Source organism: Osmia bicornis, chromosome 3 (genome assembly GCF_907164935.1).
Source record: "Osmia bicornis bicornis chromosome 3, iOsmBic2.1, whole genome shotgun sequence".
In the NCBI taxonomy this organism is placed as follows: Eukaryota; Metazoa; Arthropoda; class Insecta; order Hymenoptera; family Megachilidae; genus Osmia; species Osmia bicornis.
The window spans coordinates 2201669-2218856 of record NC_060218.1 but is presented as its reverse complement, the minus strand read 5'-3'; the positions used below and the strand labels follow the sequence as shown (position 1 = coordinate 2218856).

The window sequence follows — 17188 nt, the reverse complement described above, 5'->3', positions numbered from 1 at the left end:
ATACGCGAGTGTATACAAATATTGGGTCAGAAGAGAAAAAGAACAATAGCGAACGAGACAAAGAACCTCCATGCTATCTGTACATAAAACTTTTATTTCTTTTTGTATAATTAATGAGTCATAATTAAGGATTCGTTAAAAAATCTGGGAGAAATATGTCAACATTTTGTCAGTGTTAAATTATCGATAGAATTGGTTCCGTTTTGCAAAGGATCGATACGTTTCGTTATCGAGTCCTTGATTCGTTCAGTAACAGCTTGCCGGCAAGAAGAGGAAACACCTTTTACTAATGAACGTCTAATGGCATCCCTCATTAAACTCAAATTCCTATCTCGACCTCGCCCCGCCTCTCTAAATCGGAACTTTCCCGTACGCGTGGATTCACGAATCACCCCTTTGTTTTTAATGAATATTCGCTAACACCGTGAAACGAAATTATAGGAGACGCTCGTGTCTGTTACGGTGTACCTTGTTCGAACATTTTTACCTCGTTTCCCAGGCCATGTAAACACCGACGATCAGCAGCAGACCTTTGTAAAGGTAAAGAGCTCCCAGCCAACTGTTCGTGTGTTGAGAACGACACACTTCAACCTGTGGTGAAAAAGCATCGACGCTGCATTGATTTATTATACCGTTTTGTCGATAGCCAATCGCGTACAGATACTTTTGATCAAGATTATCAAGAGGGACAGAAGTATTTCTTTTCTTTTTTTGTGGACGTTCTGCTGGTTACCTGGGGTTGATAGACGACACCCCTATCCTGAGGGCTAATCTCCAGGGTTAAGTTTCGCAGATGACGTTGCATAGGGTCGAAAGTCACCCACAAGGTCACCACGAGGCCGTCTATCAGTAGAAGGACGCAGATTAAGCTTATAAGCTGGGTATCCTGAAGTAGCTGCAAGTAGCAGGACTGTACTGACGCTTTTTGTGCACGCGATATACGAGCTTCGAATCGTATGCTCGTGCGATTGAATTGTCAATCGTGAACGTTCAAAGGTGAATCGTATTGTTCATTTTTTTTTTTTCTTTTTTCTTATTGTGTTACGGATATAGGTATTGTACCTTATTCTTGACAACGCCGCTTCTGCTTCTTGTGAAAATCCGGTGCACACGATAGGTCTTGGTGAACATCGATCCGAAAGCCAGAGAAAAGCCGGCAGACAATAGGTACACCCTCGCCTGGAACGATACAACGGGTACTACTAAATATAACGTTCGTCTAAAGTTCACTGGTTCTATAGGGTGTTAAGAGAAAAAAAGATGCTCCCTTTCGTGTTGCAAACGTCCGGCATCAAACTAGCCGAACACGAAACTAACGATTTCCCGTAAGTCGAAGATTAATACTCACGGTGCAGACTGTGGGATAATAGTCGTTGCTGTCCGGAAGCGTTGCGTGATCCAGACCCAGAAGTATAACCGCACCATAGACCAGACCGCAACCAACGGCGGCCATATTGTTCAGTCTAGGACTTGAAAGCTTTATGCTCCTGTCAGTCATGGTGAAGAGAACGATTTGTACGCGTTGCACAAAGTGGACCAGTTAGGCGAAGAGAAGTTGAAACGAAAAGAATTTTCCACGTTTCAGCAAATTATCGTAAAACTTACTTATGCTTGCGGAAGTGTAGATTGAACGCCAAGAACGCAAGGGCAAGGGTGACACCGATACTGGCTAGACAGGCAACCGCGAGAAAAGCAGCTGGTGCTACGGTAACTACTCTTAACCTGCAGGGAAGAATAACGACCATTTTTTAAAATACATTAAATAATAATAAAGACGGTAATGGTGGTCGTAACGAACGTCATGAACGGCGAGAAAAGAACTCGATAAGAAGTTTTTCATCTCTTAAATCTGAGCTAAAAAGACCTTAACTTTCCATGTACTTCAGCGGCTTTTTAAGGAGCGAAATTTAATAACGCTACTGTGTAAAATATAATAGAATAACGATATAGCAAGTTCGCGTTAATGTAGTGGGTTTTAATAGAGAAACTTTAGTCTCAAGTACAATAGATTTTTATCGCGCACTTGTGTATAGTGTCATCAAGATCGCGTACTTAACAAAACACTTCTGTAGTCCTTTTTATATTGAACTATCAACCACGTGAAAGCTCAATTAATCTTGCCAGATTTTAGTTGTTTTTGAGATTGCCTTACGTCATCGTTTACTGCGCGAATAATGCCGCCATTAGTGTGGAAAGCCGATAACATGGACCATAAATGATTATGTGGTTAGAAACGACATTCATCCTCAGTGAATCGGAACGGGCCTACTTGTCAAACGTTTATTTCTTATTCATAGTTTAATTAAATTCGTATGGTATTATGCGGTAATCGATTCGTATCTATCCGATGAATGGGAGTGTGAATGATAGATACCTAGCCGACCAATGATTAAAAAATGATACGAGAATCGATATCGGTGAACGAGCGAAGCGTAATAATTACATAAGGGTCGATCGAATATAGGGTGGCTGTATACCAAGGTACAAGTGGAATGATGATAAATTTCAATGATTTACATCATTCGGAAATCGAACACAAGCAATACGTACCGGAAGACTCTTCGAGCCGCAGGAGGATGTCCGCCAGGCCACCTGGTTATCGCGCATCCTGGGCAATTCATTATCAGTTTGCCGTCTTCTGGGCTGAAAATCGCTATCCTCCTAATAACATGACCTACAAATGGAAGCAATTTAAGACATCCGTTCTACTCTTTACTCAACAATGAATTGCTACTTGAGGAATGAAATAATTGTTTGAAGAGCATCTCCTTTTCAATAAAATCGCACTCGCACTTGTATCGTGCAAATTTCAATCTTGTCTTTCCTCTAAAACAACATTATTCAGGATTTCAATTTCACGAGAAACGTACACTTTAATTATTTTGATTTCGCCGTTGCCTCAGAAGGCTTGCTTCGTACCAGTAAGTCGACGAAATGAATCTGAAGCTTACGATAAGACGGTAATAATTTCTGTACCGTACGAGGAAAATACCAGCCCATTGAAAGCCACAAACGAGACGATATTGGGATTTTTTTCTCATCAGCTTAATGATAGTAGGCAGATAATGATACTCTCTTCGTTCTACCCTTGCTTTTTCCATACCTATTTTCGCGGATCGAAGGCAAAAGAGGTCGAGTCGATGATTTTTTAAACTTTCCATTCATGATAACAGTCGATACACTTGCTTGATGAATATCTGTTCATACTACTTGTATTTTTTATTTTTGGAAGTGTAGCGTGTCTGTATTTTTCCGTGAATTGAATAAATTTTTTATTAATATTTTCGTTTTTCTGTAGATCGATGTCAATCTGTGAGGCAACTATACAATTACTTAAGATTTATTTCATCGCTGAAAAAACGGATATTCGTAATTTATGCTCTTTAACCGAACCCCCTTTGTTCTTTTTACGACCATCGAAAAAGTTCATTTTCCGTTATCGTTCGTAGCTGTTTCGTGAAGGAGCGAAGCAATTAGTATTGAAGATCGTTTCAACTCGAGAGGAGGAAATTATCGGACGTTGCGGTACCATTCATCATTGTCTAGAATACTTGATTGAGTTTACGACGCGAACAAAATAGGACATCGTTGTTTTCTGGCTCTCTGTTTATTCATTTTGCATCATTGCAGATTTTCCCAGACAAAATTTTCCTTTATTCATTATTCGTGAGTGTTACGGGATTAGTAGGAAGACCCAAATTTCTTATCTTGGAAAGAGTACTTCTTTCCTGATCAAACTTTTTTAAAGGACAGAATTAATCAGGACGTGGCCGGAACCAGAACAAATACTATTAATCCCGTGACTTTGGACTTTCAGTCAATCTTCATTTGCAGTATAATAAGATTTCACAAACTTGGAAGAATCGTTACGATCGTCGTGAAAAGAATATTTACGGTGCCAAGACGTTGAGATAAAGTAACTGGCTGCCAACCATTATCTTTATACATCTTTTTTCTTTTTGATAATCTGTTAGTTCAGTTTCACCTACTTTCCAGCGAATAAAATTACAGAAATAAAGTCAGTCGCGTGACTTTCACAGCGTATGCCACGAGCGGAAGAAATGTTCTCGAGCACAGACAATTCTGGTATACCTAATCTTGATCGTTTGACAAAGAAGGAAAAATTGCTGTCCGCCCGATAAAGGAAGATCAGAGTTTTCTCTTTTCTTTTCTATTATCGAGATTATGCTTGAAAGTTAAATCCAAAGGTAGCGCCAATGTGACTGTTATCCGCTACAGGATTTGATGGATTACAACCGTAGAGCCTTGACTGTCGACCGGCCAGATGGATGAAAGAGCGTGGAAAAGGTAAACTGGAATAGAAAAAAAAAAGAAAAAAGAAATACAGAACAACGGTAACGGAAACCAGAGGTAAAGAAGCAAGCAGTTGATAGTATCCAATTTGTCCGAACAAGGCGAAGGTTCTTTGTGTTCAACTATCGCTGGCGGAAATTCGTGCCAGTTCGTTGACTCTATCAGAAATCGATGCTCGAAAGGTTGATCAGAAAAAGAAGTTCTTCTTCGTAGCTCGTGCAAGGTTAACGAGCCGAACCATCAACGATCGCTCAACCACGAATGGTTCACGAGCGAGTAAGAATTGCGTGAAAATGCCCGGAAAATCGCTCAATTTCCAACGCTACCTTGCTTTTAGGATGTAACCATATAAGGAGAACACAGTAACTTTCAAGTTCCATAGAAACGTTTTCCTGGGAAACAAAGATCTTTCGGCCCGTTCGATACGAGTATACGTTGAAGAAATAAAGGTTCTCCCAACGGGACGATCAAGAGGAACTGGGTAAAGAGCTTGAGAGGTTGTGCTTGTAAAAACGGCGAGGAAATTGCGGGATTCGGGCAGTTTTCAGCTTCTTTAAAGCTCGTGGTACAGATATGTTGGATACAGAAGCTTTTAACCCTTTCGTTGCGGACGACGTGTATATGGGTGCTTGAAAATCAACATATAATAGCAAAAATTCATGTACCATATGAGACTGATAAAGTATAAGGAAAGGAAAGGAAAGGAAAGGTGAAGAAAATTAAGAAAATTCTTCCTGGTAGTTAAGAAATAATGTCGGTTAAAGCAATGCAAGTGATTTCCGACAATTTACACGAGTAACATTTGTCGCGGTAGAATTTGTCGGAAAAAAAGCCGTACACGATATTCATTGGACGTGTTACGAGGTTGCTTCTTCGTTGGAACGACGATTAATACCGACTCGGGCGTAATACATTCCAGCTTCTCTTGTTTTCTATCTCCACTTTTTCTCCTTTCTCGGGCACGCTCCCTTTCGCTGCCGTTCGATTCCTGAGGGTCCTTCTCTCATTAATTATTCATCGACTTCTTACCGACATCCGCCAGGTAGAATGGCAAACATCTTTGGTCGTGTTCGCACGAAGCTCACGCCGATCTCGTTTCATGCTTTGGATCGTGGAGATCCGGCCAGGCCGCAGTCCTGTGCGGTGGCGGGCACACAGAAAACCACCTACCCGCCACACTAGCAAAGTCCTTATGGCTCTTTCGACTCCAGTTCCCACGCTAGAAGCTTTCCAACTCGTCGACGCGTAACCTTCGCCTCGAAATCTAATTAATTTATAGTTAAATTCGTTTTCCCTAATTTAATACAGTTCGATGGAACACTTCTTGCTATGTTATCGTAGGCCAGTCAAAAGTTCATGAACGACGGGTCAAATAAGAATGACATATTTGCCTTTTCCTTTTTTAGTATGCGCCGATTTATTCTCGTGTTCAGACCGTGCTAAGTAAGTGCTTAAGGGGTATCGATAACCAGTCAATCCATCACGGAACGTTTAAACTTATCAATATCTTCTTCTCGAGAAGATAATCTATTACGGTGGAACGTTCATAGATCTTCCTCCGGCAATCTCTACCGTGAATCATTTCATGTAACCCGTATGCTGTTTCTTGCAACAGCGTTAATTACGTTCTCGCCCTATCGTAAACGCATATCGAATTCATGGCTAGGCAAGTACGTGGCAGCTTTAATTGTCTCATGTTTGGACAATCTCGGCACAGAGCGTGCACGCTCGATCCAGTGTCAAATCAGACCGAGTTCCTAGCTGAAACATCAAATTATCAGTAGCGACGGGTTCAAGTATTTCGCAAGTAGCTTCAAACGTTATGATTATTCACCTTTCCCTCTTGTTGCTCTTTCACTTGTCATTGGTAAAGAGAGTTGGTAAAAGTTGAGATCAAATTTCGAAGTCACGAAACGTTTTAACAATGAATTTGTAACGCGAAACTTGGTTAATGATTTGGGTTTGCGAACACATACCGAACTTTATCCCATCGCTAATTGTTATCAGAAACGGCTGGCAACGTGCCGTTTAGTTAAAGAGCATCGAAGCAAGTGAAATGCATTGTCGAGACCCACATAAACCCGTCGAAACCTGGCAACCTATTTGGTGAATCGCGTCTTTCCACTCGTGCAGAGAAATTACTTGTTCGTTTTCGCGTTTTTCACTCCCACGTGCCGTTTCCATCGGTCGTTCTCGTTATGAAAAAAACACCAAACTGGGGCGTCCAAGTGGAGCTACGAGTCAATGAGTACACGGTCTATTTGCATGGCACTTTGTGCCGCGGACCCACACCTAACCCGGGTCATTTTGTTTGAAATTTGTTCCCTAGCTGTTAAAGTGTGTGGATTGTTATTCAGAAAAATGTGAGAGCAAACAGTTTGTTTGAATTATACAAATGATACCGTGTGTCGAGCAACAACTGAAAAGTCAAAGGTTTCGAATGGAAATTCTTAGAGCATTTTCTCCGCTGATTTCCACACGATTTTCCGTAAAAGATCACATCCTAATACCTGTGTGCGACAAGCATCAGTTATCGTTTCAAAATGAAGCTGACTAAATCATATGGAAATATAAAAGGGGTAACAGTGTCTTTAATGTGTGCATCTGCGATCCGTAGCGAACTATTTGCCGAACGAATGCACATAGCGGACGCGTTAATAAGACGACAGCGACAGCAAACAGAAGCAGCAGTTAAACAGAGGCTCATTCTCATGAACAATTCGAACGAACGTACATACGTAGCGTGTTTAACAGTGGAATGCTCAGACAGAAACGTTAGCCAGCCGTACAGTTATCGCATCGACTGAAATCATATCGCTGGCCGAGCATTGAACAATGGAAGCCGTGTAAATGGGCTCATCCTTTCGTTTAAACGTGTCAGTTAACTGCGATACGAACGCGTATTCGATATATCCTGCGTCGTTAGAAACGTCCGACTGTCACTGATTCGCGTTTAGACGATTTTTCGTTCTAATTGGGATAACAAGTTTTTTCCAATAATTAATTATACGCGCATGCATAATCTTTATAGCAGCAATCAAATTTTACTCACCATGCATCTGGTAAAAGGCCGTTATACCGACACGATCGGCCCCATCGAACGAGACTGGTCCCTAAAACAAACAAACCTATTGTTTCAATAGATGCAAAGAAACTTTATTACCATACCCGCCCTCTGATGATTAAATTATTCCGAACTTTCAACGAATGTACTTTTAATTCGCTTGGAAACATACGGTTCAAGTAACAAAGTTCGAAATATGAAGAATCACCGTTCCACGGGATAACGAGTTGGATACATAGATCCTGTAATTGATGTGTATTTTGATAGACGTGCAACATAGAAAGCAGAAAACCAACCATTATTGCCATCGCGAGTGATTGATGAAAGAGTCGGTTTGAAGCAAAGCGAAGGGAGGCTCATTAATTCTTCTTCTTCCATTCTACGCGCGTGTCCGTGTGTGTCGTTATTTTCAAACCAAATTAGTTGTATAAATATTTCATAATCTTTCACGAACGATCCTTTGTGTTTTCGCTGGAATACGTTTCCCTAAAATGTTGGATGACCCGCCTAATCTGATTTTAACTACCGAATCAGGGTAGGAAGCGCTTAGGATTTCTCATTTTATACTCACCGAAACACCGATGAAACGTAGAACCTTCAACTGTTCCAGCAATTTCAGCGCAATGTCTTTCCTCGTGTGCGTGTATTGGCTCATGCTGGTGTTGGCTTTGTTCAAAAGAACCTCGGTCCTCTTCAGTGCGAGGGCTATCGCCCAAACCGCGTCGTACGTTTGAGCGGCGAATTTTGAATGTGTCACGCCTCTTTTTGCCAGTTCCGATGTAAACTTACTGCTCGTCTACGCAATTCAAAAAGATGGTGTTTTCATCGCGTTAAGAGGAAGCAAGAAATTATACGTTGCTACGCGCGTTCGACCGCGTTTACGCTCGAGGACGTTTTCATTTCTTTTCGCGCGCGAAACGAGACTCGAGCTCGTGTGTAATTTCTTGAAAACGCGCAACATTTCTTTGCCGTTCCGGCTCGATAAAGGTTTCAAGGTAAAGGACTGAATAAAAAGCAGAGCTGTAATCTCGATATTCTCTTGATTGCGTTTCGCGAGTAAAGTCACCATTTTTTGCTGGTTTATGCGATCGGGAGTGTCGTTTCACGATACAAAAACACATTTTTCACGTAGAGGAACGATAAACTATTCGTATGATTAACAGCACTGCAGACGTGATAAACGTAGGTGAAATTTTATTTCGTATTATCGGGACGATGCGTGGTTAATCTGCAATTTCTATGGAAATTCCACTTGAAACGCTATCTCGTATATATTTTTGGTTAAATCCATTAACTGCTGCGTATCCGATGGGTGTACGCAGAAACGTTTACACGAATTTTCAGTGAAACGAGGCGGCACGGTGCATCGCGACGATATTCAGGTCGTGTCGACGGAAAACTCGACTCTTCCTGTGCATCGTTTCTCAGAGTATGTAAATAAGATGTTACACGTGTGTATGTACATATGTTCGTTTTTGATTCCGATATTCGCGGGAGATAGAGATAGTACGAATTTCTATTTTCCCAAGCGTAAATATTTAGCATACTCGAATGCTCGCGGAATTATTCATGACGTCGCCTGAAAAAATAAAAAAATAAAGAGTCAACCGTTTTTTCAACCGTAAGTCGCGAACAACATCCCCTATCCTGTGTCGAAGGTGGAAACGATACCAATTTCGAAGAAGATTCCGTTGGAGTTTCATCGAGAGGCAGGCTTCTTCTCCCTCGTGTAAACGTAATTAGCGACACGTGAGTTAGTCATTAGCAGGATTGCTCGGGCATGGAAAGTTCGATAGAAGGTAGTCGAGGAGCCATTATCACGCTCTGCTGCCGTGCCGTTTCTCTCAGGCCTTTAATGGACACGAAAAGAGGCCTGCCCCTGTCTCTTTATCCCAATGATAATGACACGGTTCTACGTTTCTTCGTTAATTCTTGTCAGTTTCATACCATGTATCACTGATACTGTTCCCGAAAGAAATTTTCAAGGGGTACTAGTTACCCCTTTCTTTCCATACGAGATCGAGAATTTTCATATAGATAAGTTTCTGTAATTTTTCACTATTCAAGATGAAATACTTACCAACCCCGAAGAACTGATCTCATTTCCTAAGGCGGATCCGTGGCTCTTGACGATGATCAAGCCATCCAGAGTTTGCGAGAGCTGCGAGGGTGTACATTCCTCTGGTCCCGAGTGCCACCAGTTACCCGCCATTCCTGATAGGTCGATCGTATCACCTGGCAAAATCCAAGCATAGTCGCCCCCGTGCATTCCTAACTTCCAGGCCTAACAGAATACACAGAGCAAAAAAATTCATTAAATAGGCAATTACGGAAAGGGACTATCATTCCGTTATAATTGAAAATTCCGAGATAATTACTGTCCTTTTTCCCCTTTCTTCTTTGTTCGTAATTCTGGCGAAATCCGTAGAAACAGATAAGGTAAGCTTTAGAATTGGCCGTGACTGGAAGGTTTGTGCTTTTATGCTTTCTTGAATATACGGCTAATTCGGATAAGTCTTTTATCTCCCACGAAACGGGCAGACGAATCCGTTACGGATAAATGCTTCTATGGGATGTCGCAAAAAAAAAAATCGAAATGGCTTTGTCGCGTTGGGTAGAGTGAAAAAAAAATTGACGCGGTTTTTGAACACATTCTCAATGGGTTTCAATACGTCCAACTTCGAGGATCGATCGTGAAACGCGACTGTCAAGGAAAAAGTTAATGGTTTCGCTCGCATTGCCAGCCAAGGATGAAAAAAAGAATGGCTGGGAATGCAATTCGCATCTGGAAGATCGAAGCAACGCGCGTCGCGGTATGCCGGAAATATTTACGACGTTCGTGTCGGAAGGGTGGACGTTCGGTGTAATGAGAAATGACTTTGAGCAGAGGGTTGCTCTCGGACCCTTGGAGATGTCTTTGTAAAATATATCCCATCTCGCGTACCGTCCATCTTCGCCTTTCCTTTCCATCGCTTCTATCTTTCCTTTATTCTGCTCATTGCATCGCCATTTCGACTCTGCTATATACAAGGTGTGCCATAATATGTAGGCGCGATATAGAAATAAGCTCAGACAGGAAAAACTTTTTTCTATTATTTATATGTGCTGAATTCGCTATTGAAGATATACCGAGATGTTATGGCACACTCTTTGCGCAGAATGCCACGCAGCGATACAAGTGGAAATGACGGTGATTCTATGCGAGAATATAAGCGTGGAATAACATTTTCGCTCTGAAGGCTTCCTCTTTGAGAAAATAAATTTTAAAAAGTTCTCTGATACGCTTCTATTTGCCGTATTCACGATAGCAAAAGATGCGGAAGATGCTGAAGAAGGATAAGTTTGCTCTCTGGTAGTTGTATTTTATCAATTTCACCAGCTATTGAAATGTGACACCCGGCGCGTATTTCGGTTGCCGTTAGATCGCGTTTTAGCGATGTCATTTGTCAACGAGGGAGGCAAGAAACGGATCGTCACGGTATCTTATCACGCGACGATCACGAATGATGTATCACCCTTTCCAGACGATGCAGTTTTTGCTCGCAACCAGCAAAAAGCTTTAACGCGATTCTCGATAATCAATTTCCAAGTCGTTTCGGAAAACGAACTCCCTTATCGACCTTTCCGACTTCCGTTAGAATCGAAAAATCCATTGCGTTGATGGAAAACTGAAGTTTCTTTGGTTCTTTCGCTCTTTTTATCCTTTGAGTATGACAATATTGCGTCGGGGAAAATCACCTGAAGACATTTTAATCAAAAAGATTGTTGTAGTAAAAAAGACACTTGAGTGATTTATAGTATTTCTATTTCGTGAGCTAGATTTTTCATCGAGTACCGTTCACATATATCATAGCGTGCTGTGTATTGTAGTCAGCTGGCAAATAACTATTGCCATCAAGCAATAACGCACTGCTAGATCAACGATATTCATACCTTTCCCTTCATTCGAACTATTCCATTCCTCGTTACTCTCCTGATGTTTAATATTCGCGGGTCAGGATCGACCGTTTATTACGCGGATATTCAAGGTTTTTCCTCTTTCTTGTTCGCCAGCGCGTAACTAAACAAGGAACGCGGAAACGTTTCTGTCATAAATCAACCGAAAATACAGATAACGCTTGCGCGAAAGCTCGTTGATTCGCATGGTATCGCTTACAAACAACAACCGAGTTCTTTTGTACTGTAACGTGCTTGATTCTGAACAGAATTTATCGTTCAGCTTTAATTATTCCCTTAACTACAGATAAAGTCCTGAGAAAAATAATTACTAGTTCGTTGAACAGGATTTGGAATGGTCGACAGCACTTTAAATACGTGTATAGTTTTCTCCCCTCTCCTACACGATAATATTTTTGATGGCACTCACGAGAGAATCGCCGAATTTGAGCGGCGCAATTTAAACTGAATTAAGGGCCAATTTGAATTTGTTGCGAATTCAACGATATGTCGTAAGCATGCAAATACCATGAATACGTTACGAGTGTAATTTCATCTGCTGTTTGTGCAAATTGTTGATGCCTAGAAGCGATTTCCAGTTTAACAGACCGCACAGAGTTTTCAATCCATCGGAAGAAATTGTTTTTATTTTCACTGTCGTCGTAACTCTAATTATTAACGTATTGCTATGCTGTTCCGCAGTTATGTCAGCATTGAATTTACATTTTTATTGGTAAACTGGTGGAACACTTGGAAAGTTGTCGGGTAAACAATCTGTTGAGAGGCTATTCGAAAGGACTGGTCTCGAAAACATAAAGTCAACGGAGGGATAATAGAAACGAGAAGCGTACGTGTGTGTTTGTGGTTGACAGAGAGTGAGGCTGAGACCATGAGAGAGAGAGAAAGCGAGAAATTGCGTCCTACTTTGACACAATGTTCATTATTCGCTTAGCAGAGCACAGGCTGTGACCATGTGTTTGCATTTCATCGATTTTCCCGAGAAAATCGAGGCGTAACGTCCTTCGTGATGGACGAATTTCAATTCGTCGATTAGAATATACTCGGACTGCGGGAAACATGAATGTCGAAAAACAATGTCCTTTACGCGGTTTCAATATCGTACCAGCAGCACTGGAAAGGTGTAATTTTTTGAGAAATTGCAGTTTTACGAGGGAGGGTTGTGAAAAATTCGTAATAGAAGTGCTGTTGACTGCGGGAGTAAAGGGATGCTCGTAAACGTACGGCACACCAGGTGCGAATGGTGGACTGTTCTATTCTCGAGTAATTCGAAAAGAATTGGTGATGTACCGTGTTTTCTGGAAAGCAGCGAAAACGGAGGAAGAGAAATATCGGGGAAACGTTGATGTAACTGAAACGACAACGTATTTTTCTACGTTCGATAAACTTTCGAACAAGTTGTTCGAAGTGGCCAGCAAAATAATATCGTTTAATCGACCTCTGCTTCCCAATGTAAAAATACGCTGCTGGAGAACAATTCTGAATTTGTCTTTTAAACAAAACTCATTTAAAGATTAAAGTTTTAAATGAATTCCAGACGGGATTTGCATAAAATTGAAGCTTACCGTTGCGCGTTGTTTTCAAAAGAAAATGACGATGTTACCTTTCTTGTGTATTACGGACCAAAAGTACGTGACCGGCGTATCCGAAGTTTATAATATGACAAAAATAAAATCAGGTTTACGAGTTTGTACAAGTTTTTCTGGTGGACTCACCTCACAGAAAACACGTGGTGCCAGTCGCGGTGAAAAGCTCCCGATGATGATTCTCGTGTCCAACTCCTGCAACCAAATAAAACTACGTTTCAGCGTGACCGATACTCCTCTCTCCGGACGTTACTACTTTTATGCAGCTTCATCAAATTACACTACCCGGAGTAATTAGTTATGAAGTATAATTAAAGGCGCACACGAAGCACCATGACTAATTGAATTTTCTTCCCTTGGCGTGGCTTAACGAACCCTAATGCACGGCAAATACTCTTTCAAAGTACCAGCTCGTAATCTTAACGCTGATTGATACTGCGGAAATTCGTGAATTCGCAGCGTGTAAATCGCTCACGATGGAATTGCACGCTTGAAATCCTTGCTATAACCGGTTGCAAGCAAATGCAACTTCTCGAGCAAGACTGTAACGGTACGAGTCACGCCACGAATCTCTCGTAAAGATTGTTGAGAAGAAATTCAATGAAGCTTAAGTAGAAGCGTGTCATACTTTCAAAGTTCGCAGCTGTTCCTTGTAGTCGTTCTCCGCGAACGTGATAGTAGCGGTGCACGTGATATTCGCCTGCTCCAGTTCTGTGACTAGATCGTTTACAGCCTGAAACGGACAAACAGACACGTGACGTTGTCGCCTCGAAACAGACAGATTTCAAACTTATTTGTTACGTGTTTCGCTTATCAGTTGCTTTGTAGTAATCGCACGAAACTTTGCTGTATAATCAAGGATTTACTTTCGACTACAATTTCTGAAATTTAAGGATTTCAACTGTAAGGTCAAAGGGCGAACCAAGTCTCTCGGAACGTTGGGGGTTAAAGAAATTTGTGACGTTAAAAGTTCAACGTTTATCATTTTAAAAACTTTAACTTTTCAGGTCGAATAAAGTTTCGAGCAAATTAGGTTCCCGAGTTTCTCCGTACGTACGACGATGAGTTGATTTGTAGGCAGATTCAGAATTTTCTTTCTGCCTTTATCTTTTCAATTATTTTCTGATTATTATTCTGATTTTTCATATCAATCAACCTATAAAATTCTCGGCAGCTTACCAGAGAATACATGTCACCGGTTTGCGAGAGTGCAGTCACCGTGTCCCATCCGAAATGCTTGATCAGCGCTATCCTCGCGGAATTGTGGCTCGAATCCGGTGCTACGGTTCGCAGGAACAACGGGAACTCGGTGGAATCCGAGAGCGCAGGTGCGGTGGATCCAAAGGAGACTTGAATCACGTTCCAATAGGGTACGATCTTGGCCAAGGTTTCCGTGACCTCGGAACAAGCGGTGCCCAGCAATAGAGGTATCAGATCGTTTTTCTTCGCCGAGTACAAAGCGTGGAAGAATCTATCTACCGCCACTCCTGGATCGCACTAAAAACAAACGTTAAAATAGTTTAATATTTATCGTCTATGATGACCAAGTACATGACACAAATATTTATAATTAAATTTCCGAGAAAATTCCTTGCAATATAAGCGATGATCTCCTATGGAAACTAAAGCGTCACTGATGTACGAGCGGTATGGTAATCAACGTGTTAATTTAACGTGTTAAATATTAGAATGTTTCGTCTCTATACCTCAAAGATATACATAGAACGTAACGTTTCCATTCCACGGGTATTATATCGTTGAAGAAACACGAAATCACGGTTTACAGAACACGGGTCGACGACAGAATTCTCCTGAGAGAGTAGACGTGCTTCGTGTAGAAAGTAAGCAATTATAAGGCAGCGTGTAACGAGAGGGAAGAAAAAAAAGGGAAAGGATCGCGAATACTTCTGCTAGATTTCTGTATGTTCGTTGGAAATGTAAGGCGAGAGAAGATACGGTGAGCCTTAACGAGCAATTATTCAACGCGACCGGTGACTAGGGTGGACTCGAAAGCTCACAGACACATACCTTCAATGCTCCGCTGAACTAGTGGAACTTTACACCGTGACAATTTCAAGGAAAATACAGACTTCACGGCCAGACTTCGACTTCGAGTATGCAAGGGACGAACGGAAAAGTAGGTTAAATGTACAATTCGAATAGTTTGATGATCAATTCGTCTTCGGTGGAAGAAATTGTGTGTTCTATTTGAAATATAACAAGCATATGATGGAATTGTTGGTTATTAACAAAAGACCATCAGGACGAGAAAACACACTCTTGATTCTTTGCATTCTGTCGATATCGTGACACGACTTCCGAAGGGTACATCGAACTAGAACGGAATACACCCATACTCTCGTGTCCTGTTGCACTTTCATTCAATTTCAAGAGGTTTCGATTCAACTTCGGGTTGACTTTCTTCTTGAAATCGGAACTTCGTTGATGACCGACCTAGTGCGGTGCTTTTTCAGCAAAACGAATCTTTCCTCGAGAACGTCTTCCTTTTTCGCGTCCCTGGATCACGTTCGCTTTTATGATCAAAGCAGCAAACACGATTGCTGGTACAATCAAATCTGTGCATCATGCATATCCATCATCTTAGCTACGATCTAAGTTTACCCGAGACGTTTCACTCGGTTATATTCAATTGCTCGTGAATTTCAATTTTATTCACTGATCCTTTACATTCATACATAGAAACAATCGATTCAAAGTTTTCTAAAGCTACAATCGCTCCGAATATTGCTAGAGAGGATCCATCAAAGGAAGCAAGCAGAGATTAAAATTACAGATTGTACATAGCCACGCGGGGAATGTAGTCTCCAACTTTCCAACAGGAATTTACGAAAGGGTACAAACATCAGAGCAAAAGGATCATATACTGCTGTTGTGCTTTTACCTAAAATTCTCTATACGTATACGCAACCACGCGGCGAAAATTTTGTAATGAAAGACAAGTCCGAGGAATAACGCGTTTAATAAGAGCGAATTAAATGGCTCACATTTTTCACCCGAAATCGGGCTTATTGATTCTCGATCGAATTGTTGAGCGTCCTTCTTTAATCTTCTTATTCGGATCAGAGTGAACGTGACCGGACTTTTATGGAATTCGCAATCGAAAGGAATTTCTGAAGCTACTTTGCCACGTATCATCGATGAATTTCAAAGGTTCCGTGTGAAATCAAAGATCGAAAGAAGATCACGATCACTGTATAGCAATAATCTTATGGCAAATTATTTTTTATCTATCCGTGTGTACTTTCTGTTTGAACACGTTCAATCATGGTTGAAGTCATACATCGTTTAATGAGAAACGATAGGATGGATCTTGCTGACGTCTTTTAATTAGAAGTTTCATTTGAACGCTAATGAGAAACGGAGGAAGATGTAAGAGGACGTTTATACCGATTTATGCAGGAACATTCGCGATCCGATGCGATGATTGCTTCTATCCAGGTATAACCAAGATCATGAGGCTTTATAAAAGTTTGAAGAACCTTGCATAGAACTCGAATGTTATATGTCCCTGGGAAACAAACGATCTGTTTTATAGCGGCGCCAAAATGGGAATAAAATTTCATGGCATCGATGAAATGGAATATCGAGCAAAAATGGCAAGGAAAAAAGAGTGACCTGTGATCTGTTTTCTACGAACAGAAATATTGCAGAACGATTGTGAATTTCAATGTTATTACCATTTACAATAGAAACTAATATATTGAAATCGTTTTAATGGCTTTAGCGTGTTGGTCGAAGTGCAACTGGTGTTTATTAAACATTATAAATTATAAATCCACAAAGTAGTGTGTAGGTGGTAATAGTATTTCAGTCTTCTTGTGACTATCCAGCAGTATGAGCGAAGCGCGTCAAGCGAGTAAGTAGTAACGTCCGAATATAGTCAGACATCAGACTGCTCTCGGTGCGCGCGAAAGTTTTACGAAATCGTTTAGTAATCATAAATATCACCTTTCCATGCACGAAAAGAGCGCAGTGAATTATTAACACGTTCACTACCGTGGGGGTCATCGGCGACCCCTTTCCTATTTTCTTATTATTTCTGATTAAATTGAATTTGTAGCACAGGTCACTGCTTTCAGTGGGCGTATGACCGTTCTACCTGTCTTGTCGTAGTGTATCAACTTAAAGACGTGGATGCAAACACGATGTTTCTTAGAAGAGGAGGAAAATTTCTATGCCGTTCAACCGTTTTCATTGAATTTTTAGTCGTTTCAGCCAGCAGCGACATAGATTTATAATTCACCCTTGC

General features: G+C 41.1%; 1 protein-coding gene across 3 annotated transcripts in view; it reads right to left on the bottom strand.

Moving 5' to 3' along the window:
- Positions 1–17188, bottom strand: part of LOC114877446 — a 33529-nt gene that overhangs the window by 5662 nt on the left and 10679 nt on the right. For 2 of the 3 annotated variants that reach the window (XM_029190042.2, XM_029190052.2), the window contains exons 3-14: positions 14098–14415; positions 13547–13651; positions 13048–13113; positions 9459–9662; positions 7950–8174; positions 7367–7427; positions 2551–2674; positions 1606–1722; positions 1349–1487; positions 1063–1179; positions 734–895; positions 488–591 (exon numbers count right to left, since the gene is read on the bottom strand). In XM_029190042.2, coding sequence (XP_029045875.2) covers positions 488–591; positions 734–895; positions 1063–1179; positions 1349–1487; positions 1606–1722; positions 2551–2674; positions 7367–7427; positions 7950–8174; positions 9459–9662; positions 13048–13113; positions 13547–13651; positions 14098–14415 — 1742 coding nt within the window. The remainder of the gene's footprint in view (positions 1–487; positions 592–733; positions 896–1062; positions 1180–1348; positions 1488–1605; positions 1723–2550; positions 2675–7366; positions 7428–7949; positions 8175–9458; positions 9663–13047; positions 13114–13546; positions 13652–14097; positions 14416–17188) is intronic. The other variant, XM_029190060.2, reaches the window with a different exon arrangement.